General features: G+C 40.3%; 1 protein-coding gene across 7 annotated transcripts in view; it reads left to right on the top strand.

Annotated features, from left to right (window-relative positions):
* Window positions 1-23,922, top strand: part of LOC145413381 (uncharacterized) — a 1,646,837-nt gene that overhangs the window by 805,279 nt on the left and 817,636 nt on the right. For all 7 annotated transcript variants that reach the window (XM_080283066.1, XM_080283067.1, XM_080283065.1 and 4 more), the window contains one exon: window positions 21,786-21,958. In XM_080283066.1, coding sequence (XP_080139192.1) covers window positions 21,899-21,958 — 60 coding nt within the window. In that variant the 5' untranslated portion in view covers window positions 21,786-21,898. The remainder of the gene's footprint in view (window positions 1-21,785; window positions 21,959-23,922) is intronic.

The following is a 23,922-nucleotide window of genomic DNA, read 5'->3' as shown; positions in this document are numbered from 1 at the left end:
CACCATCATTCTCTTTTCTTTCCTGTTACGAAAAGTCATCCTTATCGCTACTTTCTCTTCACACCTCAACACTGACGGTACTTTTCTTCTTCTTCTTCTTCTTTCTCTCTCTCTCTCTCTCTCTCTCTCTCTCTCTCTCTCTCTCTCTCTCTCTCTCTCTCTCTCTCTCTCTCTCTCTCTCTCTCTCTCTCTCTCTCTCTCTCTCTCTCAATCAATCAATAAAAAAAAAAATCTTCAACAATATCACTTTTTCTCTGAGCACCTCATTATGACTATCTTTCTCTCAAATCCTTTATTCCGATGACGTTCTTTTACATCTGTTCTCGGGATAATGAGTTTATTTATTTATTTTTTTTGCTTGACGCTCGCGCTCGTATGTATGTAAGCAATATAGCTGAAGGTTTTTATCTCATTTGAACCAAATATGGTAGTATTAAGGATATTCCTTGGGAGTGACCAATTTTGTTTGAACAATCAGTCGAAAGTTAAGGTCATATGGAGTAGTGAACATAAACACTTGATCCGAGTTAAACCAAACTTGATGGAAAGGCTGAGAGTAAGGCAAGGATGAAGTTATTCGACTTTCATAGCAATCAGTCAAAGGTCAAGGTTATAAGGCAAAATAAAATGCTCTACCTTATCGCTCAAAGTTTCTTGATTTGAACCAAACCTGGTGGAAGTGTTGAAGATCAGGCAAAAATGAAGAGAGTTGATTTTCAGAACAATGGGGGCACAGGGGAAAGTTAACTCAAACAGTTTTGATCCAGTTCAGACCAACCGTTAAAGATGGGCTGATAATCATGTATGGATCAAGTAATTTTATTTTGGGAACAATCGGTCAAACGTAAAGTGACAAGGTAAAGTCAAATGTTTGGCCTTTTAACCAACTGTAGGGTGGGGATGTAGCACTCTCTGATTGCTCCTTCTTGGTTAAATATTTATTTTGCTTAACGCTGGATATATATGAAACTGACGCAAGTAGATGCAATCTTCATTAATCGTTTATCTGCTGAGTTGCCCCTCATAGCTGACCCTCGATTTTGCGGATTAATGAGGGGGAAGACCTGTCCGTTTCTGTAAAATATATACGTACTTCAACAAAAATAGTGCCCACTCACCATGAAAGCTGAATAACTATGCACGACAATCAAGCAGTATTTCCAAATTTCCTATTGTAATGAAGTGTTCACAGGATCCTTTGTTATTTTATATAGATTAGCTTATATAGTTTTTTTTTTTTTAATGTTTTTTAAGAATGTTCGTAAACAGGAGGTTCCATTATTGTACGTAATATTGTGTGTATTGTATTTTATGGAATATGAAGTGATTTTATTTTCTTCGAGCGCTATTATACTAACCTGCATCATATTTTAATCGATGTCTCCTGTGTGATGTATAAAATGATTTGCATTATGATCGCACCTACCTTCTTCACCACATGATCGTGACAATTGACCCGTGATTAACGAACGCAGTTAATGCACGATACTGTTTTGTCGCAAGTTAAATTAACGCACATTCTAATTTGGACACTGTTAGGTACGTTATAATCACTGGGGAGTTTAGAGGGTAAAGCCCCCAGTTAGGTTTCAGCACTACCAATTAGGCTTCCACTGCTCTTTATGGCTTTAAACTGCATACATTTGAGTTTGTTTTGGTGTGTTGATGTCATGTCCAGTCGGTGAGATCGGCAGTAAACACGCTGCCAGGGGCGTTCAGGTGGCTTTCAGTAATATCGCTAAGTTGGTACTTTGTTTGTTCTCCAATATTTGTTGATTGAAAATCAAATGTTAATCACCTGAGATGTATCTAGTACTAAAATTACTTTCCTTGAGAATATGGGTCAATAAGAAAACAGCTCAAATCCCTACATCACTGCCGTTTTTAATTACCCTCCATATTCCTCACATACACATGCCACTGACGAACCAGTTTCGAGCTTGCGAATTACCTCTAAATTCTAAGCTACACTGAGGCTCACTCTTTTTTGTTTTTCAGGTTTGGGAGGTATGGTAACACGATGACTGTCGACTGGTACTGATAAGCTAGATGAAGTGACTGGCAGTGCGCTAATGGCCACTTAGCAGATGCTTTGCAAAGTAGCGAACAATCTTGCCATATCGTCTGTTGGTCCGTAAGGGTAATGGACCTATGAACAATGTCCGATAAATCCGAAGTCCGTTGTTTTGGGGTCCGCATACTAAGGGTCAACTTAAAAAAGTGTTTTGTGTTAGCAAGGCTATGAAAGAAACAACATTTTGATTTTCCCGAAAAACATTTTTTTTTTCTCTCTAAACAAAAATGCATTAGCATAACTTTCTTTTTTCTGTTATTTTTGTAAATACAATTATGCCTAAACTTATGATATTTTTGCTACCAGCTGGCTCTTTTATTCAGCTTTGGAGAACCCCAAAGAGTGAAGGGATCAATGAAAAATACAGTAAAACTCCCTAGTTTGAAAAGTTTTGTCTTACTCTGAATAATTTCATTTGAAGGTAAAATGGAAAAAATACACACATAATTAGTAATGCATGAACTAGCCCCGTCATGGTCAAATAATCTCGTATATTACTTCAGGTAACTCCAGACTATTGTATTAAGCTTTTCTTGAGTACAGCAGCTTAGAGTGTTAATACTGGTCTATTGACCCCTTTATGACTGAGACAATTCTAGTATTATACTCCAGCTAAAGCAAGATTAATTTATTCAGCTGCAAGTGATCACAGGAGTCTGAATGTTAAAAAGAAAGTCTCAAAAGAGCTATCTTTTTCTCTCTTCATGACAGCTGCAGTCATTTTCTCGTTCGAACTGATAGCATGCTAACGATAACAGAGACTTTAAGTTCCTTTCCTACTACGATATCTGCATAATCCCTTTAGTCCGAGAGCCACATTTATATTCCGTTTCTGTTGCCGCCAAACAGTAATGTTTTGTTCAGGAAAGTGTTTCGAACAGGAGGAGTTACATAGAGCTTCCATGAGCTTTTATAGTGCAAATTTTCTTTCCAGAGTTGAATACAATCATCTGGAGGTTGGAAAAGTAAACTAAAGCAATGCGTCATTGTAGTGAAGGCGCTGTTTGTGTCCTTTTCACTCCAGACGATACTATTTGGCTTGGAAAGGAGTTCACGTAGTGAAAGGGTTGAATTTATCAGACGACTGTGCTCGGCATGGGAAGTAACTCATAGAGAAGAGGTCAGTTATATACTGTCCGCTGCCAATCGCTTGTACTCAAACTGTGCAGGAACTTTGAAAGTGAAGATGTTAACCCTTTGGTTGCGGCAGGTTTGTGTGAAATGAATAAAGTTGTCAAATGCTAGCTAAACTAATATATTATCTATCTGTTTATAGACAGATGCTTTGATTTCAGGATAAGTGGTTAACAATCCTCTAAATTGCCAAAAAGCTGAACAAAGCCTTTTCAAGGCAAGGGTTTCTCTAGCCAAGACAAAGTTGGTTGACGTCCTCCCCCTCCTTCCAAAAGAAAGAAAATGCAAAATTCCTATTTCGGAATCAGTTAACTGTGGCCTCATTTCCTGGAGCCCTCTCATGTGTGTGCGTGTGTGTGTGTGTGTGTGTGTGTGTGTGTGTGTGTGTGTGTGTGTGTGTGTGTGTGTGTGTGTGTGTGTGTGTGTGTGTGTGTGTGTGTGTGTGTGTGTGTGGTTGCCACACTATGTAAGATCCTGTAAGCTTGACAACGTGACCTTTGACCTATGAATTACATCCATGTTCTCTGCCTACCACAGGCTTTCTTTGCAGCAGACCGTTAGTTGATTTTTCTCTTTTTCTGTCAAGCTTCTTATACTTGCGTAGTGTTTGTTTTGTATTTGTAAACATATTTTTTTATTAACTTATCTTTAAAATGATGGTATCATCCCTCTCACTTAATAATATTATGTGGAGTTGGAAGCTTCCAGAAACGTGGCCAGGAAAATGTAGGGGCTGAAGAACTCTCAAAAAGGGCGCCAGTTAAGTAGGTGGCCTATCATTCACTCATCATTCAGGCTTTCGAAACCTCGCTCCATCTCACAGGTCAAACGATCATTTGAGGTCCGCATGAGATTTACATATTTTATCATCTTGTTCTAAACTCCACAAACGCTCTGTATACCCCTGTAAACACATCCCCCTTACTCTTGCGGTTACCATGACTACGGCCACGCACAGCACACACCAATATGACACGCCATCATCAGTAACGTCCACTCACCAACATCAGTAACATTCAAGCACCAACACCAGCGAAGTCCACACACCAATATCAGTAACGTCCACACACCATTATCAGTAATATTCATACACCAACATCAGTAACATTCATACACCAACATCAGTAACATTCATACACCAATATCAGTAACGTCCATACACCAGCATCAGTAACTTCCACACACCAACATCAGTAACGTCAACACACCAATATCAGTAACGTCCATACACCAGCGTCAGTAACGTCCACACACCAACACCAGTAACAGTCATACACAAACATCAGTCACGTCCACACACCAACATCATTACCAGTCACACACCAGCATCAGCAATGTCCACCATATGCCTTACGATGTGCTAGTGTAATGTTATGTGTCGAAAATAATGGGTTGCTGATCCCTTTTTACCTCTTCAGCGTGAGGGCAAAATTTTGATATTCTAACTTCTATCATACAAAACAGTTCAGCTTAGAGAGGGCCTCTTGTAGTGAAATTAGTTAATGAAGGCTTTATCTAACGTCTCCCGTTCGAAAAGTTGTCCCAAAACTGAAAAAAGTCATCTGGAGATAGCACGATTGAAATAATTAAGTCGTTCCAGTAGTCGGGATGTTTAAATGCTGGGGTCCTTATGCTAGTGAAGCAAGATTCCAACGCCTTTTTTTTTTTTTTTAATGTCATTGTAGCAAGATCTTAGTAGTTTTTTGACATGGCACCGGGTGTTGGTGGTTGAGGCTGTTCAAACAAATTATTGACCAGTTGTACATGTGGTGTGTATTATGTACGTCTCGTGTATACTGATATATAGAGTTTTCACGTATGAATATCTGTGAAGAAGCAAATGCGAGAAATGGAGGAGGCTGTGACAAGGAAACTCCATCATGCCATTAGAATCAGAGAAGGATATGATGGAGGTGCAGTGGGGAGGGCATGAAGCCGAGGGAGGGGGGAAGGGGGAGAAATCTATAACACCTACAGTAGAGTCATTTTCTCCTTAACGTAGGTTTCTCAGCACCTTTTCCTTATTAAATAAATCCTGCGTATGTTATTCACACATTGTATATCACGGCAGAAATGACATACAAGGCAAACTGAAGGTGGAATAGGCTAAATAAATTGTTAAAAAAGAGTTACTAGAAGGCCTCCTCACCTGACGACAGTAGCGATCGTTTACCACTGAGCTCTATAGTATGGAGAGGCTTTCTCATGGGTAGCATCGCATAATTTATGTAGCAGCCGCCAGGGCAGCGCTGGTGTAGCGGCAGCCATGTTACACCACGCCTGACGCCCGCGTTTTTGTACTGAGCTGCTCTGTGGGTTTTTGAAAGCAGATGATGATTCCGGAAAATATTGTATCATGGTCCACTGTGCAGCTTACGAATACAAAAATGGGCACAGGAATTCATCGAAGAAAGATGACGTTACATTTCACAAGAAATATATCTTGTTGCTGATTCTGTAACATTACTGCCCCCTGGGGTGGGGCATGAATGAGTGGCCCAGTTATCTCCAGTCTTTCTCTCCATGTCCTCTTCTCTTCTGTTCACACTCACTTGTAGATATTTCCATGTTTCTTCCGGCCTTTATCAATGTGGACATTCGGCTTCGTGACATGGATAGCTTAAGGACTTCCCACACCATTTCAACACCATTACTTTTTACGTAAAACAGCTTCATCATACCTATCATGTCAACGTTAATACTACGCCATCTTTTCCCTTTCTGCCATTACCGTTCTCTGCCTTAGTGCAGCAAAGGGTAAATTTTGCACTGCAGCAACCTATGGGGTTGTTTTATACTCACTGGCTAAATGTACCTCATATAATTCGTTGAACTAGGCCGAAAAAAAATTACAGTCGATACATGTTTTTGTATTATAAGCGACGAGTGTAGGTGTTTCAATATGACGGCCAAAATCACACGCTCGCGGCAGAGACAGTCTTTCCATACTGTAGCGCTCAGTGCCGTTGACTCACCTTTGGACTTCCCTTCCCTAACTCTTCAGCCCTAGGACGTAGTTTAAATCTCATTTTTGCTTTTCCAGACGATTTTGCTCAGAAAAGTTTAGAAAAGGAGTTAGATATTTCCTTCATTTATCCCCTTCATTAATAGAGATCTTTCTTAAGCTGAATATTGTCGTCTGGATGTTGAAAAAAAATAACAGTTTCATCCCTGGATGAAACAAATTTCCTATACTGCCTGTATCTTAATCCCAGACTCCTGCTCACTTCTCTGCAGCCCACATCTTTGCACATTTCTCAACACCTCACATCACTTGCTTACGTCTCTGTCTGAAATCCACGTCTCTTGCTCACTTCTCTATCTATACCCAACATCTCTTCCTCTCTTCTCTCGTCTCTTGCTCCCTCTTCCATAGTCCTCATTTCTTGTTCACCAGTCTATAGACCACGCCTTGCCCAATTCTCTATTTTTACCCAACACCTCATGCCCGTTCCTCATACTCTAATCGCTTAACTTCACTTGCTCAGTTATGCAGCTCATATCTCTTTTTCACTTCTCTTGCTCTTTCATCTTCTCCTAATTTGTAGCCAGCTTCTGTTGCCACGTCTCTGACTCATCTCTTTTGCCTAGTTTCCTTGTACTTTTCTGTTTTTAACTCGTTTATTGACTTTGTCAGATTCTCATAACTAAATTTTAACTGAATAACAGCGTCTTGCGTTAGCTTGAATAAAATACGAGTTAATAAGCTGCCATGAGAGGGATGACCAACTTTCGGATCATTTCCTCAGCTCATCCCCTCAAAACGTTATCTGTCCCGCCTCTAACACCATCACATGCTTATCGCTAGACGAGTGACTGACATACCTTCAGACTAGGAACCACAATTTTTGCTACTGATAACACGTATCGTTATTTGGTATAAAGTTTTTACTTGCCGTCTGAGAGGCAGAGTGGATGGAGGCATCGCGTGCTTATACAGGGTGTCCTGGAGTTAAGGTAAAAACTTTGGGAAATGGTAGATGAGCGAATTCTAAGCAGAAAATGTTAAATGAACATGTGTCCAAATCTCAACCGTTATGGAGCTACAATTACTGATGACCTTATAGGCGAAAATGGTCTCCCTCATAATTCACCCATAAGGTCACCAGTAATTGTAGTTCCGTAACGGTTGAGATTTGGACAAATGTTCATATAACATTTTCTGCTTAGAATTCCCTCATCTATCAGTTCCCAAAGTTTTTACCTTAACTCCCGGACACCCTGTAGTACTTTCTTGTTTTGGATACATCTTTGAATCAGTCCCTCACCACGCCCTTGCCACCTAACCTGCTGCACTTATCTCCACAGGGTGTACTAATCCCGACCTGCCCCACCATTCATCACCCCGTCAGCTCATTCAGCACAAGTCTGTACCTTCCACCACCCCAGAATTTTCCTGGCGCATCTGTGACAAATCTGACTTAGGGTTATAATATGAGTGATTATGACGCTTCGTTGCACCTCTTCCTGAGCGATTTGTTTTGTAAATTATACCTCAATATCCTCTTGTATACGACTGATGCAAGATTTATCGATTCGATGGGAATAGCCATTATTCGGAAAAAAATGTCAAGGTGTTTTATACAAAATAAATAGCTAACGACAAGGTTCCACGAAATGTCTGATACCACCTTGAATACGTCGCCCAAATTCTAATACAAATCAGTGACGTACGCCGTCAATACGTGTCCACATTCAGCATTACTCTTGGCAGGATGTATTATCCCGACCTTCCTCACCAACCACAACTATTCCCACCCATCCCACACAGTTATCCCTACCCTCCCTGTATGTAATTTGCCCCATTATTTTCTCACAAGACATACCCCTCTCAACATGGCTCCAACACTTACCCAACTCCAGCCCGTCCCACTTACTCCTCTGCCTCCCCCTCCATCATCTCCACTAAATTTATTGACCTTATTCCTTAAGCCTCAGATCTTGTGCTTAACCACAGTCTATCCAGAGCCTGAATATAATCCACAACCACAGTCGATCCACAATCACAGTCTATCCACAACCTCAGTATAATTCACAACCACAGTCGATCCAAAACCACAGTCTATCCACAACCTCAGTATAATCCACAACCACAGACTATACACAACTTCAGTATAGTCCACAACCTCAGTCTACCCACAATGTAAAGCCTACTGTAGATCCCACACCCTTCGTCCCCAGTGGCCTTCTGTGCAACCTCGCTCATTCCGCCACGGTTCCCCCTTGTCGCTAATTACATTCACAATATTTTTTATTCATTTTTCACTGTTCTTTTTCATCTCCCTTGTTTGCCTCAATTTGCTCCCTTCAGCCTTCTTTCAAACTCGTGGATATTTTCGTCGACCTTGGACTAAAGCACATGGGATGGGGGGGGGGACTGGTGGATGTGGTGATGGAGGAAATCTCTCTCTCTCTCTCTCTCTCTCTCTCTCTCTCTCTCTCTGTATATATGTTTTAGATAGGTGGATAAGTTGATAGAGAATGAGAGGAAAGGGAGACGCAAAGCAAACAGACAGACCGAAAAAGACAAACACAAAGATAGACGTGCAGAATAAGTGCTAAACAGACAGGACAAGCAAAAAGACACAGACAGACGGACGGATGGAGAGAGAGATAGGCGTATAGAAGGAGACATTGAGACATCTAAACAGACACCTGCAAATGGTCATCCGGAGGAACGGACCTTTAAAGAAGTTGGTGAGAACACCGAGGAGCAAGAACTGTAATACGCAAATATGGTGGTGCCTCAATGGCTCCTGACGATTTATTTAGTATTAACACATTATTATTCTCTTTCATATTTTACACCTCACTTGGATCTGACACAGGCTGCATGACTAGTATTCAAAAATAAATCAACACGCCCGTGCAGCAATAAAGTGGTAAGGAAGAGGTACGAGTTCCAGGCAGCCTCATCAACAGTGAAAGAGAAGACGATCTTATGTATTCTCGTTTATTAACTAACTTTCAGATTTACCCTTACACTACAGTGATGGCTTTATATTTATCTATCTATCTATCTATCTATCTATACATATACTAGCCGAAAAAATCCCTCCGGGCGGACTATTTCGGCTAGCTCCTGCGGAGGGCTGATTGGGCCTCCAGCCAATATACCCAATGTAGTTTTGTAACATACAGTTAATCCTAATAAATTATTTACCAAAACACTCCCTGGATCATGCTGATTCAGAATATGTATCTTATGTGGGGGTACACCCTAAGGAAGCCGAGTTTACAGGTAACAAATATACAAATACTCGCCTTTATTATTATAGATATATATGCAAGGAAGAAGAAATCAAAGGCCAGGAGCCCACAAACCGTTCCTTCCAAGAAAGAAAGAAAAACAATACAAAAGAGAGCCAAATTCAAGATCCATTAATTTCGAGATGCCTGGACACACTGCGTTTAAAATACTAGAGATCATAGGAAGTAGGAAATACAGACAGAAGGAGACAGTTCCAGGGCTGACCTGGTGCATAAATGAAGGACTGGAAGTAACGGTTAACTCTTGCATTAGAGAGTTGGGCGAAAAAATATGAAAGCTTCTGACTAGACGGGTGCTACACACCCGTCGTAGAGGTGAAGGGATGCAAGCACACTGTTCAGAGGAGCAGAGACCATTGAAGTAGCAATAGAAAAGAGATAAAGATGCAACAGAGCGGCGAAGAGACACAGGTTGAAGGGAGCCAGTAAGAGGAGGAGTTAATGAGACGAAAAGCCTTTGACTCCACCCTATTGAGAAGAGCTGTATGTGAGGAGCCTCCCCAAACATGAGAGTTGTACTCTACACAGGAGTGAATAAAACCTGTGTATGAAATCAACAACTGTGCAGGGGTAAAGAAGGTATGGAATCGGCTTAGCACACCTAATCTCTTGGAAGCAGATTTTACAAGAGATGTAATATGAGCTTTCCAAGATAAGTCTCGAGGGAATGAAACTCCAAGTATTTTTAAGGATGATGTAGGACTGAGCTGAGTATTATTAAACAGTATGTAATCCAGTGGAAGATTTTGTCGGGTTGAGAGGTGTAGGAACTGAGTCTTTGATGTATTAAAAACAAGATTACTTTTATCCCAGTCAGAGATACGAACCAAGTCAGACATTAGGTGTGCCATACCCTCATCCCTTGTTTGTTGAAGTAATTGTTGAGATAGACTTCGCGGGAACCGAATGGAAAGGTGAAGGGTGGAATCATCAGCGGATGAGTGGATAGGGTTAAATGTATCCCAGTCAGAGATACTAACCAAGTCAGACATTAGGTGTGCCATATCCTCATCCCTTGTTTGTTGAAGTAATTGTTGAGATAGACTTCGCGGGAACCGAATGGAAAGGTGAAGGGTGGAATCATCAGCGGATAAGTAGATAGGGTTAAATGTGCAGCTTAGAAGGTCATTGATGAATAAAAGGAAGAGAGTTGGTGATAGGACAGAGCCCTGAGGAACACCACTGTTAATAGATCTAGGAGAAGAACGGTGGCCCTTTACAAAACAGGAGCTATAGAACGACCAGAAAGGAAGCTGTAGACAAAGGCACAGATTGAAGGATAGAAGCCATAAGAGGGCAGTTTGGAAATTAATGATTTACGCCAGACTAGATCGAAAGCCTTTGAGATGTCAAGTGCAATGGCAAAGCTTTCGTCAAAGTCCCGAAAGAGGATGACCAGGAGTCTGAAAGGTAGGTGAGAAGATCCCTGATGGAACCCATATTGATAGTCAGAAAGTAGGTTGTGATAGGAAAGATGCCTTAAAATTTTTGTTACTCGAAAAGTTTTGAGACACAGGATGTTAAAGCAATTGGGCGATAGTTAGAGGGATGGGATGGGTCATCCATCTTTGGGACTGAATGAATGAGAGCAAACATCCAGCAAGAAGGAAAGGTACAATTTGATAGACAAACGCGAAAGAGATTACGTAGGCAGGGTGTAAGCACAGAAGCACAGTTCTTGAGGACAACAGGAGGGACTCCATCAGGCCCATATGCCTTGTTAGTACTGAGACCAGTGATGGCAGAAAATACATTAGTTGAAGAAATTTTCATGTCAACCATGAGGAAGTCACAGCGGGGAAGTGATGGAAGGTCAGCAACGGACTCGTCTAAGGTGGAATTGGAGGAGAGAGTCTTAGTGAAGAGATCAGCTTTTTCAGTAGAAGAAATAGCTACAGAGCCATCAGAGTAGAAGGGAGGAGAGAAGGATGTGAGGTAAAGTTGTTAGAAAGGTTTTTTGCAAGGTGCCAGAAGGAGCGGGAAGAATTCGAGCTGGAGAGTTGAAAGCATTTAGTCCAGATGAAATTATTTTTAGCAAAGCGAAGAACAGACTTAGCAGTACCCCGGGCAGAAACATAAAAAATATTTGATTCAGGGATGGGTTGGCTCCGGTACCTTTTATAGGCCGTCTCGTTGTTGTGGTCAGAATTAGAACAAGCAAGATTAAATCAAGGATGTTTTGCATTAGTCAAAGGATATGAGAAAGGAATGTATGCTTCCATGCCCAAGAGAATAACCTCCCTAATGTGCATGGCGCACATGGCTCCCTGCCATGGAAGCTATAATCATTCCAGGGAAAATCAAAGAAGTACTGCCTGGGGCCTCCCAATCTGGAGCTCTAAAGTGCCACAACCGACTTTTCTTTGGAGGGTCCACAGGCCGTACTGGAGTGATAGGACAGGTTTAGGTAATAAGGTTATGATTAGAGGAGCCCAACGGAGAAGAAAGATTAACAGTGTAAGCAGAAGGATTAGTTGTAAGGAAGAAGTCAAGTATGTTGGAACACTCTCCAAGGTGGTCTGAGATACGGGTAGGGTGCTGTACAAGCAGCATTAGGTAGTTAAGGATAGAAAACACGTAGGCCTGTTCACCAGGTGGGTCAGTGAAAGGAGAGGAGAGCCAAAGGTATTGGTGAACACTGAAATCTCCTAGAATGGAGATTTCAGAGAAAGGAGAAACGTATAGGATGTGTTCCATCGTAGAAGTAAGATAGTCGAAGAATTTTTCATAGTCAGAAGAATTAGTGGATAAGTAAACAGCACAGATATATTTAGTCAGAGAATGGCGGGAAAGCCTAGGCCAGAGAGTAGAGAATTCAGAAGCGCTAAGTTCAGGAACATGAGAGCAAGATAAGTCGTCGTGTACATATACATAACACACACATATATATGTATCTATGTATGTGTATATATTTATATCTATCCATCCATCATCCAATCCTACATTGCCCCTTGAGGAGCGTAGGAGCCCGGGGCTAAGCAGTTTTATATATATATATATATATATATATATCCCATTGGATCCCAGGGGTGCTGGGCGAGGCATTGCACTGGGAGGGTATTAAGCGTACCGCCCTCCGCCCATCGGCTCAGAGTCACGAAGCTCATACGTCCCTACCCGGGGGTCCCCTACCCGGGATTTCCCTACCTCATAGAGACTTGAAAAATCCCAGTTCTGTCCAATACTCGGGACACTTGGCTCCAATGCCTTCATCGCTAGCTTCCTTTCTGGTCGTTCTATAGCCGCTGTTGTAGACGGCCATCGTTCTTCTCCTAGATCTATCAACAGTGGTGTTCCTCAGGGCTCTGTCCTATCACCAACTCTCTTCCTTTTATTCATCAATGATCTTCTAAGCTGTACATCTAACCCTATCCACTCATACGCTGATGACTCCACCCTTCACCTTTCCATTCGGTTCCCGCAACGCCCATCTCAACAGTTACTTCAACAAACGAGGGATGAGGCTGTGGCACGCCTGATGTCTGACTTGGCTTGTATCTCTGACTGGGGTAAAAATAATATGGTTGTTTTTAATGCATCTAAGACTCAGTTCCTACGCCTATCAACCCGACAAAATCTTCCACAGGTATACCCACTAATGTTTAATAATATTCAGCTTCATCCTACATCATCCTTGAACATGCTTGGGGTTTCATTTACTCGGGACTTATCTTGGAAAGATCATATTACATCTCTTGTAAAATCTGCTTCCAAGAGATTGGGTGTATAAGCCGACTCTGCTCTTTCTTTACCCCTGCACAATTGTTGACTCTATACAGGGGTTTTATCCGCCCCTGTGTGGAGTACAACTCTCATGTGTGGGGAGGCTCCTCACATACAGCTCTTCTCAATAGGGTGGAGTCAAAGGCTTTTCGTCTCATTAACTCTCCTCCTCTTACTGACTCCCTTCAACCTCTGTCTCTTCGCCGCACTGTTGCATCTTTATCTCTTTTCTTTCACTACTTTAATGGTCACTGCTCCTCTGAACTGTCTGCTTGCATTCCTCCACCTCTACGACGGGCGCGTAGCACCCGTCTGGCAGCAAACTCTCATCCTTTTTCTGTCCAACTCTCTAATGCAAGAGTTAACCGTTACTCCCAGTCTTTCATTTATGCAGCAGGTCAGCTCTGGGACTGTCTCTCTCTGTCTGTATTTCCTGCTGCCTATGATCTCCAGTCTTTCAAACGCAGTGTGTCCAGGCATCTCAAAATGATCGGATCTTGAATTTGGCTCTCTATTGTATTTTGTTTTTCTCTTGGAGGGAACTGTTTTGCGGGCTCATGGCCTTTGGTTCCTTCTTCCTCGCATAAAAGAAAAAAAAATCATCATCATCATCATCATTGCCAGACGCCATGTATCCCAGACGGGGTGGCCAATGGCTTAGAGTTAATTGTTTTACAGGGAGGGGCCTAATCCTCCACGAACCCCACTTGACACGTAGGGATGCCAACAGCATCTGGTGTTCCCAGGCGGTCACCCATCCAAGTACTAACCAGACCCAACGTTGCTTAATATATATATATATATATATATATATATATATATATATATATATATATATATATATATGGAGCCTCTGTGGTACAGTGGTAGAGTGTGCATTTCGCACTGGTGAGCAGGGGTTCGCCTCCTGCCAGAGTCGGAAAAACTTTGGGAAGCGTTCACCAAGCCACTTGCTACTTTGGCGGACACAAGGGGTGCTGTGGTTGAACCAGTGTCGCATACTAGAATGCTTGCACCCAATCGACTTAAGGCGGGCCGATTACACTTGGTTCACAGACTACACACACATCCAAAGCCACTACAACACTACAATTACACTCACAAGCACTTCTCACCCTACATACAGTCTCTACCAGAAAGCCTAAGCTGTATGTAGGGTGAGAAGTGCTTGTGAGTGTGATTGTAGTGTTGTAGTGGCTTTGGATGTGTGTGTAGTCTGTGAACCAAGTGTAATCGGCCCGCCTTAAGCCGATTGGGTGCAAGCATACTAGTATGCGACACTGGTTCAACCACAGCACCCCTTGTGTCCGCCAAAGTAGCAAGTGGCTTGGTGAACGCTTCCCAAAGTTTTTACAACTCTGGAGGGAGGCGAACCCCCGCTCACCAGTGTGCCAAACGCACACTCTACCACTGTACCACAGAGGCTCCATATATATATATATATATATATATATATATATATATATATATATATATATCCCACTGGAGCCAAGTGTCCCGAGTATTGGACAGAACTGGGATTTTTCAAGTCTCTATGAGGTAGGGAACCCCTAGGTAGGGTATAAGGACTCCATATTATAATTACAAATCATAATAGATAGATAGATAAATAGATAGATAGAGAGACAGATAGAAGCAGGGAGTCAGATGATGAGAAGGTATTGTGTCTGCAAGAATTGAGCAATGCTAAACATGCTTACACACTCTTAACTCAAGGAATGCTTATTAGGCACACGACAGTGCCTAGTGACCATCCACACACATACACACATACTCACACACAGGCTTCTAGAACTTTCCACTCACAAGGAACACACGTTACACACCCCTACTACACCAGAATTTAGGAAAGAGAGCTCAGAAGGAGGTTAGCCACAGAACAGGCAGGTCGAGAAGGAGACAAGCCATACAAGAGACAGGTCGCAGGGAGAAGGGCTTGATAACTTGAGAGAGAGACAGAGGGAGCGAGACAGAGAGATAGCTAGCGGGACTGGACTCTATACTTCGCTCTGTGTGAGAGACTTGTTAATATTTCCAAGACAAATAAAAATAGTCCCATACTATTCTTTACCTCTCCTGTCACTACATGACAAATGGGAAAGAAGATTATCTACTACAAGCGACTCCAGTATAATAATCGCTTGTCCACAAGTCTAATACTGTATATATATATATAACTCAACCACAAAGGAACCACAAAGTCTTTACGACATTTGGTAGCAGCGAACGTATACGAACCTCGTCTACGAATCAACATTGAATTCCTACAAAATATCAAGATTGAAAACAAAAAGAATACCTCTCACAACCAACAACACAACCAGCTCCTGACAGTATTCTCTCCAACCAGCCCCCTCCGTCTCCCCGATCATCATGCTGATGCAGAGGTGAAGAGATCACACGACGCCTTGCAAGTAGTTTAACAAAATATTGACACGATCTTGCAACTTCTACGACGAACCAGCGAACTACAACCATCTACAAAACAACTCTATAATCTTCACGTAACTTCAAGCAGCAGCAAGAAGAATATAAAACAACTGAAGTAAAGAAGAGGAAAGACCAAAGCAACAAGCACACAAACCCCCACCACTCTCTCCCGCCTACCTCCATCGCTGACGCAGAGGTCAAGACACGCAGCAAAACACCAGAGCCACATTTATAACGCATCTTACTCATCTTCTCTCAAGTTACTCATCGCTTCTCGTTTACTCACCACAGCTACCAGTGTGGGAAGTTGACGTCACCATACGTGTGCTGAGACGACGCCAAGCCGTGTGTCTGACACCCCACAACACGCCAATCAACCCGTGAAGAACAACGCTATCACCACGTGCAACACCACTCACACCATTTCCACCACGGTAAAAATTAGTGAGTTACTTCATTTATACAATACACAGTGATAGACAATAAGCTTCTGCACAAACATATAAAACGTGCTGTATAGTTACAGCTTAAATACACATACTTACTTCAGTTATCTGCATAACTCAAACACTAAATAATCACCAACAAAAAATATTCTGCACTGTATATATTCATTCATTTATTATAGCATTTATTTACTACCAACGAGTGTTACCATTTATACCTACATAAAATACGTGTTTCATATATACAACTATACATTATTATATCTACAAAGTAATAAAGAAAATATACCATCACAGTTACTCAGTGAGCGATTAAAAGAACTGTATTAAACATTTATTAATTAAAGCTACCTGGTGGAAACATATAAATTAAGTTACAAGGTAAACTAGAGAAAAAAAAAAATGGCCAACACAAATGACGTTAGCAAGAGTGAACATCTTCAACACAATCGTGAAGACAATGATTTCCACACAGTGCTGATACATATATTACCCATGAAAGGTACAAGTGAACAACAAATCAGTGTATATAGTTAATACTGTATATATGTATATATATTTTTTATATAAAATAACAAAATATGGGACTATATAATATCATTTTCAATAATATCTGTGCAATATAAACTAAACTTTAAAAAAGTATCCCAAGGAAATTAGCCAGTAATTATGCAACCATGAACAACACAGAAAAAGCGTACACAAACGAAGAAAAACAAACTATAGAAAATCAATACATACAAAAAAAAAAAAAAACACAGAAAGAAAAAAAAAAGTAAGAAAAAAGAGAAATAGAGTAACATCACATAACAAATAAATGAAAATAAGAGTAAGTGTTACTACATATGCCAAAATACCACATAAACTACAAACAAAAAAAAGCAAATTGTTGTCTCCACAAGCAAGTGGCATGACACATCATCACTATCATCGACCGCAGCATATGTTAGGAATGCAATTATTACAATTATGTAACTACAAACGATTGCATTATGTTACACTTGCTACAATTATGTAACTACAAACGATATGTAACAATTATGTAACTCCATATTATAATTATGTAACGACAAACGATTGCATTATGTTACACTTATTACAATTATGTAACTACAAACTATATGTAACAATTATGTAACGACGAACGATTGCATTATGTTACACTTGCTACAATTATGTAACTACAAACAATATGTACCATTTATGTAACAGTTACATTAACAAGATGTAACTTTTATGTAACTCTAACTACAATTATGTAACTACAAACGATATGTAACAATTATGTAACGACAAACGATTGCATTATGTTACACTTTGCCAAATAACAGTGCATTAACAAGATGTAACTTTTATGTAACTTTAACTACACTTATAAGGCCAAGACACTTATGTAATAGTTGCATTAACAAAATGTAACTACAATTATAAGGCCAACACATGTATGCATTTCACTACAATAACCCAAGTACATACTGTATTACAGTTCAATAATTTACTTTAATGCATTTATTCAAATATGTATACAACTTGTTTAAAATGTAATATTACTGAATAATCACTATTTACTATAAATATTATATGTATACAATATTCATACAATTATGTTACTTTTACAATATTATGTATTTCACTTAATTAGCTTATAAGTTCATTATAATGTGTATATAATATGTATTAATATGTTAGGACTATTAACTGTCGATGGTACGCCATTTTCGCGTGACCGAGCAGATATAAGGACTCCATATTATAATTAGAAATCATAATAGATAGATAGATAAATTGATAGATAGAGAGACAGATAGAAGCAGGGAGTCAGATGATGAGAAGGTATTGTGTATGCAAGAATTGAGCAATGCTAAACATGCTTACACACTCTTAACTCAAGGAATGCTTATTAGGCACACGACAGTGCCTAGTGACCATACACACACATACACACATACTCACACACAGGCTTCTAGAACTTTCCACTCACAAGGAACACACGTGACACACCCCTGCTACACCAGAATTTAGGAAAGAGAGCTCAGAAGGAGGTTAGCCACAGAACAGGCAGGTCGAGAAGGAGACAAGCCATACAAGAGACAGGTCGCAGGGAGAAGGGCTTGGTAACTTGAGAGAGACAGAGAGAGCGAGACAGAGAGATAGCTAGCGGGACTGGACTCTATACTTCGCTCTGTGTGAGAGACTTGTTAATATTTCCAAGACAAATAAAAATAGTCCCATACTATTCTTTACCTCTCCTGTCACTACATGACAAATGGGAAAGAAGATTATCTACTACAAGCTACTCCAGTATAATAACCGCTCGTCCACAAGTCTAATATATATATATATAACTCAACCACAAAGGAACCACAAAGTCTTTTACGACAAGGGAACCCCCGGGTAGGGACGTATGAGCTTCCCGACTCTGAGCCGATGGGCAGAGGGCGGTATGCTTAGTACCCTCCCAGTGCAATGCCTCGCCCAGCACCCCTGGGATCCAATGGGATATATATATATATATATATATATATATATATATATATATATATATATATATATATTGCTCCAGACTAATTTACTTGGGTTAAGAATCATTTGCCGAATTGGAAAGGTTAGATACGATCTTAAGAGGGACTGTTTAAACTGGAGAGGTTAGACACAGCCATCAATAACTCCTTCACTATGAGAGTTTTTGGCCAAAGCTGAGTAACATAATATATAAGTAGGAAGAATTAAATAAAAATGAAGTCCTCGTACTGAACAGGTTAATTAAATTGAAGGCACGGTGTCGGTAAACAGTGTCATTAAGATGGGCACACAACAAGGGATCAGGCCTTAATTAAAACTGATTAGTCTCTCTAAATGTAATGAGCTTTATTTCCCATAACAATATAGTACTGTCAAAAAGGAAGTTCTAATTCTATTCTAACTCTCTTCTTACTCAGCGCATTTCTGTCGCTAAATTGCTACATGACAACGGCGATTTAGTAATAATCTCTTAATACCTTCAATATTAGAATATTTTATCTTCTCAAAACTGAATGCTGTCGTCGTACAAAAGCAATGATGAAATGTTAAGACATGATCTTAATCAAATGGACAATACTGGCTCACAAAGCTTAGTCATTAACATTTTCCTTTATTCTCCTTCATTTGTTTTGCTTTATTTATACTAGTTTCCTATCCTTAACTTTCACGACGTCTTTTCTTTACTGGCTACCATCAGACACTTTTATTTAGCTCAGGAGCAGCGACATTTATTAAAGTACACAGATTATAAAAAAATCTGTTTTAAAATCTAGATGGAGTTCTTTAACCCCTTCCCTTACTATCTCTAGAAATAACTTCACTGTAACAGATCTTCCCCATGCTGAATACAATCATCCAGTTACAGAGAAAGTATACTGTATTGTAAAAAAAACATTATCCGGCGAAAGGGATAAGCCTTCCAGTGAAATTACATCTAATATATATATATATATATATATATATATATATATATATATATATATATATATTGGTGTACACAAACGCGCTGAAGTAATTACGGTACGAACTGGGAGGATAAAATGACTGGTAAGGAGGGCATTGCACTTTTTTTTTTTTTCATAACCATGAATCATATCCATGGGTTACAATGTTTTACAGGATAATAATAACTACAGTTTGTCCACCTTAACCTGGGAGAGATGATCGTCGTTTTGGAGCTTATCTCCCGTTAATTGGTGGAATAAGAAAATACTTCAGTTCTACATCCTTTCCACACCACTTATTCGTGACGAGCACGATGTTGTTTTCATCTTTGTTATGCCTCAGCATTAAAGACAAAAGGATGATATTTCCAGGTCAAATAACTGAATAGAGTGTAGTAAACGCTTTCCACAATGTTACAGAAGGGTTGCGATTTTCGTTAATAATTTGCTGACGGTGGACAGAGAACTACATTATGTCTTGCACAATATTACAAAAGATTTACCAAAATTCGCGTGTTCCAGAATTTTCAGTGTGTTAAGAAGCGGGATTTGGTAGTTAGGTAGTCTGGAAGTTTCTCACCGTTTCCCGATGTTTCTCGTACCGTACTTCCGGTACGAGTCAGAGTTGCCAGTTAGCTTGTTGTTTGTGAGTTATTTTGTAAGGTGTGCATTAAGATTTGTGCTCTTTTTCCCTAGCATATTTTATTTATGTGATTGTTTAATTATGTAATTTAATTTAAGTCTGTATGCTAAATAATGCAGAGTGTTGTGCAGTGTAAGAAGAGTCTGGCATGTTTTGGATATCTCCGATTTGGCAACTGTTGCTTCTCCTAGAATGTAGAAAACTCTACAGTAGTATAATGTAAGTCTATAAAGGATGGTGAAGAGACTAGAGCAGTTTCGGTCAGTTTTCAGTTCACTTTTAATGTAGTGCTTGTGAAAATAGTGGTGTTGTTGTCAAGCAATAACTGTAATCGCAATTAGTAAAGTTTGTATATTTTCGGTACTTGTGAAAACAGTGAAGTGTTATTGCAGTTTGCATATCTTCGGTGCTTGTGAAAATATTGAAGTTGGAAATCATTAAGTGTAATCATTTGGAAAATAAAGACAGTGAACTTAAGAAGCCAGTGTTTATTTATGACGCCTCAGATGATCTTGTGTACCATACACCGAAAGGCTGCCTCTGGGAAGAACAACTCACTGGACAACGTCCTTCCCATACTGAACTACTTCTGTTGAAGCCTGTAGCAGTTTGGGACGGGGATGTAACAAGTGTTTCCTCCTGATTACAAAATATGACGTAGAAGTCAATAAAATTTGTTAATTTTGTGTTTCAAGGGATGCAGTAATCGTGCTTTCTCACCAAATCTGTCTACACCCAGATAAAAAAAAAAAAAAGCTTTGCATCACCTTGATTACAAATATCCTACGAACTCCATAAATCTTTTTCTCCCGGTTTACATGGGTCCTTGGTTATTACACACAGCTCACTGCCTTCTTTGTTACACACAGCTCTTAATCTCTCCCGTTAAAAAAAAAAAAATATAGCTTTCCGTATTCATAGTTACAAACAGCCCTTCATTATCCTTGTCTTTATCTCTAGTTAGAAACAGTTCTGTATCCCTCTGGTTACAAAGAGCTCTAAATATCTCAGCCACCTGTCACCTTAGCTAACTAACGAGTGTGAGTGGTTTGCTGCGGAGCGAGAGAGGACCTATATGTCGTGGGTATACAATATTACGCAAGCCCATCGTCCTCGTTACATTCATCTCTGTATCCTAATTACAAATAGCTATGAATCATGCAAACTTGAACTCTTTTTGCAAGGCGCTTAGAAACTTAAGCACTGCATTTCTTTCTAATTGCAGAGTTGTGTATATCCTCGGTTAAATTTTTGTGTTCTGTCCATTCACGAAGCATTTAGCTTCCCCTCACGTATACTGTATGTCTGTATCTGAGCAGCATTTTTCGTCTTCTAGCGTGTGTGTGTGTGTGTGTGTGTGTGTGTGTGTGTGTGTGATTCACTTATATTCACTTTCTTGCAATTCTGTGTGTGTGTGTGTGTGTGTGTGTGTGTGTGTGTGTGTGTGTGTGTGTGTGTGTGTGTGTGTGTGTGTGTTTCAGCCACATTCTTTTTCTTCATATGTGTGTGTGTGTGTGTGTGTGTGTGTGTGTGTGTGTGTGTGTGTGTGTGTTTCAGTCACGTTCTTGTCCTTATAATGTGTGTATTGTGTGTTACAGCCGCGGCGGTGGTGGGGATCGCGGGGTGAGGGAGGGAAGGACCTAGATGGCGAGGGTGGACAGTTGGGTCGCCTGGCTGCCTCCTCCTCCCCCCCCACAGCCCCGCCCTCGCGATGGAAGGTCGTCATGCGCAGCACACCACCCCACACCACAAACCTCTCGTCTTCACCAAGGTACGTAACTAACACTCGTTTTCTAAGTCCCTCTGAATATTTCTTAACAACTCTTCCCTAGTTATTTATTTTGTACATTGCACCTGATTGTCTACTTATATATTAGTGATGCAAACTTGTCAGCAATATGACGTCACGAATAATATAGAAGACAGTGGTTTGTAATGCAAAATAAATCCCTAACAAGAGTTACTACAAACCCTCCTATGCCATCAACAATATATCCTTAAGGAGTAAATGGAAAATAGAAAATTAACTTTAAGCTGTAATACGTGACACATGGGTAAGTCAGCCATGGGTAAATGGTAATGAATGAAATTACAGTATATATGTAAGAATAATACATAACATGGAAATAAATGGTGAAGATAAAATGAGGTGAGCGCCAGTAACAGATTAATGAAAAAGGATAACACAAATAAAAACATTAGTAAAAAATTATACTTTTTTTTTTTTTTATGTGACCGACTTCTGGGCATAGGCTTCACAGCCTGCTTTCAAGGCCCAGTAGTCCTCCTACGTATCGCACACCTCTACATGTCACCACTTCGGCGCTAACACCCACCGTCCATACTGAATACATGCTAGGGCTCTCTCATACAGGACTGGTGTATTGGTATTAACGGGGGTATTTTTACGACATGTCGGCGGGGCTTCTGGTAGATCAGTAAAGTCTGATTTTCATGAAATTCAAATCCTTAAACTGTTCCCTGCCCCAGCGGGATTTGAACCCGGGTCCATTAGGACTGCAGGCCAACTCTCTACCGATCTAGCCACCGCCTCCCCTGAACACCTAGAGCTTCCCCTCACCACCAGGACAAAAACGGTGAAAATGGTAATGGGGGGAATAGTCCAACTGGATAGCATGGAATACTGTATATGTACTGATACTGTACTACTGGCAAAGCTTTTGCTGTTCACTAGAGTATTGTACGTTGCAGGCAGGGAAAAGACAATAGTAATGAGACTGAATGGAAGCAACACACTGGTGAAGAATGGTAAGAGCAAGAATAGTAACGATACTATTGTGCCATTATGATCATTGCAAACCTCTCGCCTCGACCAAGTACATTTGCAGACATAATTATATACTCGCCCACTTTTTGAATAACCCATTATGAAACTCATACATGATACACTGGAATAGTTGTGCTGCTTCCAAGACAGTGTCACTGGTTTCGAAATAATTGCTCGCTGTCTCGCTGTTTATTGTTAAGAAATTAATTAGTATTTGTGGCCACAACTGTTCATTATGAATTGATATGTGATGATGAAGAGCGTTGGGTATATGCAGTAGTTTTTTATACTTACAAAAAATTGCAAAAATAGTAATGATGGACATACGACACTTCTGTCTTTCACCAAAGTTTATAAGAAATGAGTGATGGGTAGATGAAAGAATAATAATGTTGTAAAATATGCTGACCGGTATTGTTGAGCACAAGAACCTCTCGTCTCCACCAAGCTACGTAAGAAATAGTGATGGATGTGACAGTCACATCCGCACATATTTTCAAACTGACATCCGAATGTGCATCCACATATATTTAAATGAATGTTTTATTCTACTCAGAATAATCATAGCCATACGACAGACTTCCAAAATCCGCTTAAATTTAGTGTTTACATACACAGGAGAGAGAGAGAGAGAGAGAGAGAGAGAGAGAGAGAGAGAGAGAGAGAGAGAGACATATAGAAGGTAAGAGGTAAGTGAAGAGCTCCCAGTTTCACATGCACCAAGGTCGTGCATGCACAAAGTACCCAGTAAATAAAGTTCCCCGTACCTACTAAGGGGATATGGTATAGGGTTTTTTGAGTATATTTATATGTATCAAGTTCGCGGATGTATACAGCACCTTAGGAACAAGGTTTTCTATACCACATTCCTGTCGTTGGGCGTATACTGTTGAATAGGTGGCATCCTTGATAGTCAGGAAAGCAGTCTGTGTGCAGAAATCAATCTG

This window comes from Coenobita brevimanus, chromosome 96 (genome assembly GCF_032717465.1).
Source record: "Coenobita brevimanus isolate Jiangsu-jjx chromosome 96, ASM3271746v2, whole genome shotgun sequence".
NCBI lineage: Eukaryota > Metazoa > Arthropoda > Malacostraca > Decapoda > Coenobitidae > Coenobita > Coenobita brevimanus.
Note: the sequence above shows the minus strand (reverse complement) of the source record. Positions and strands in the feature narration are given on the sequence as shown.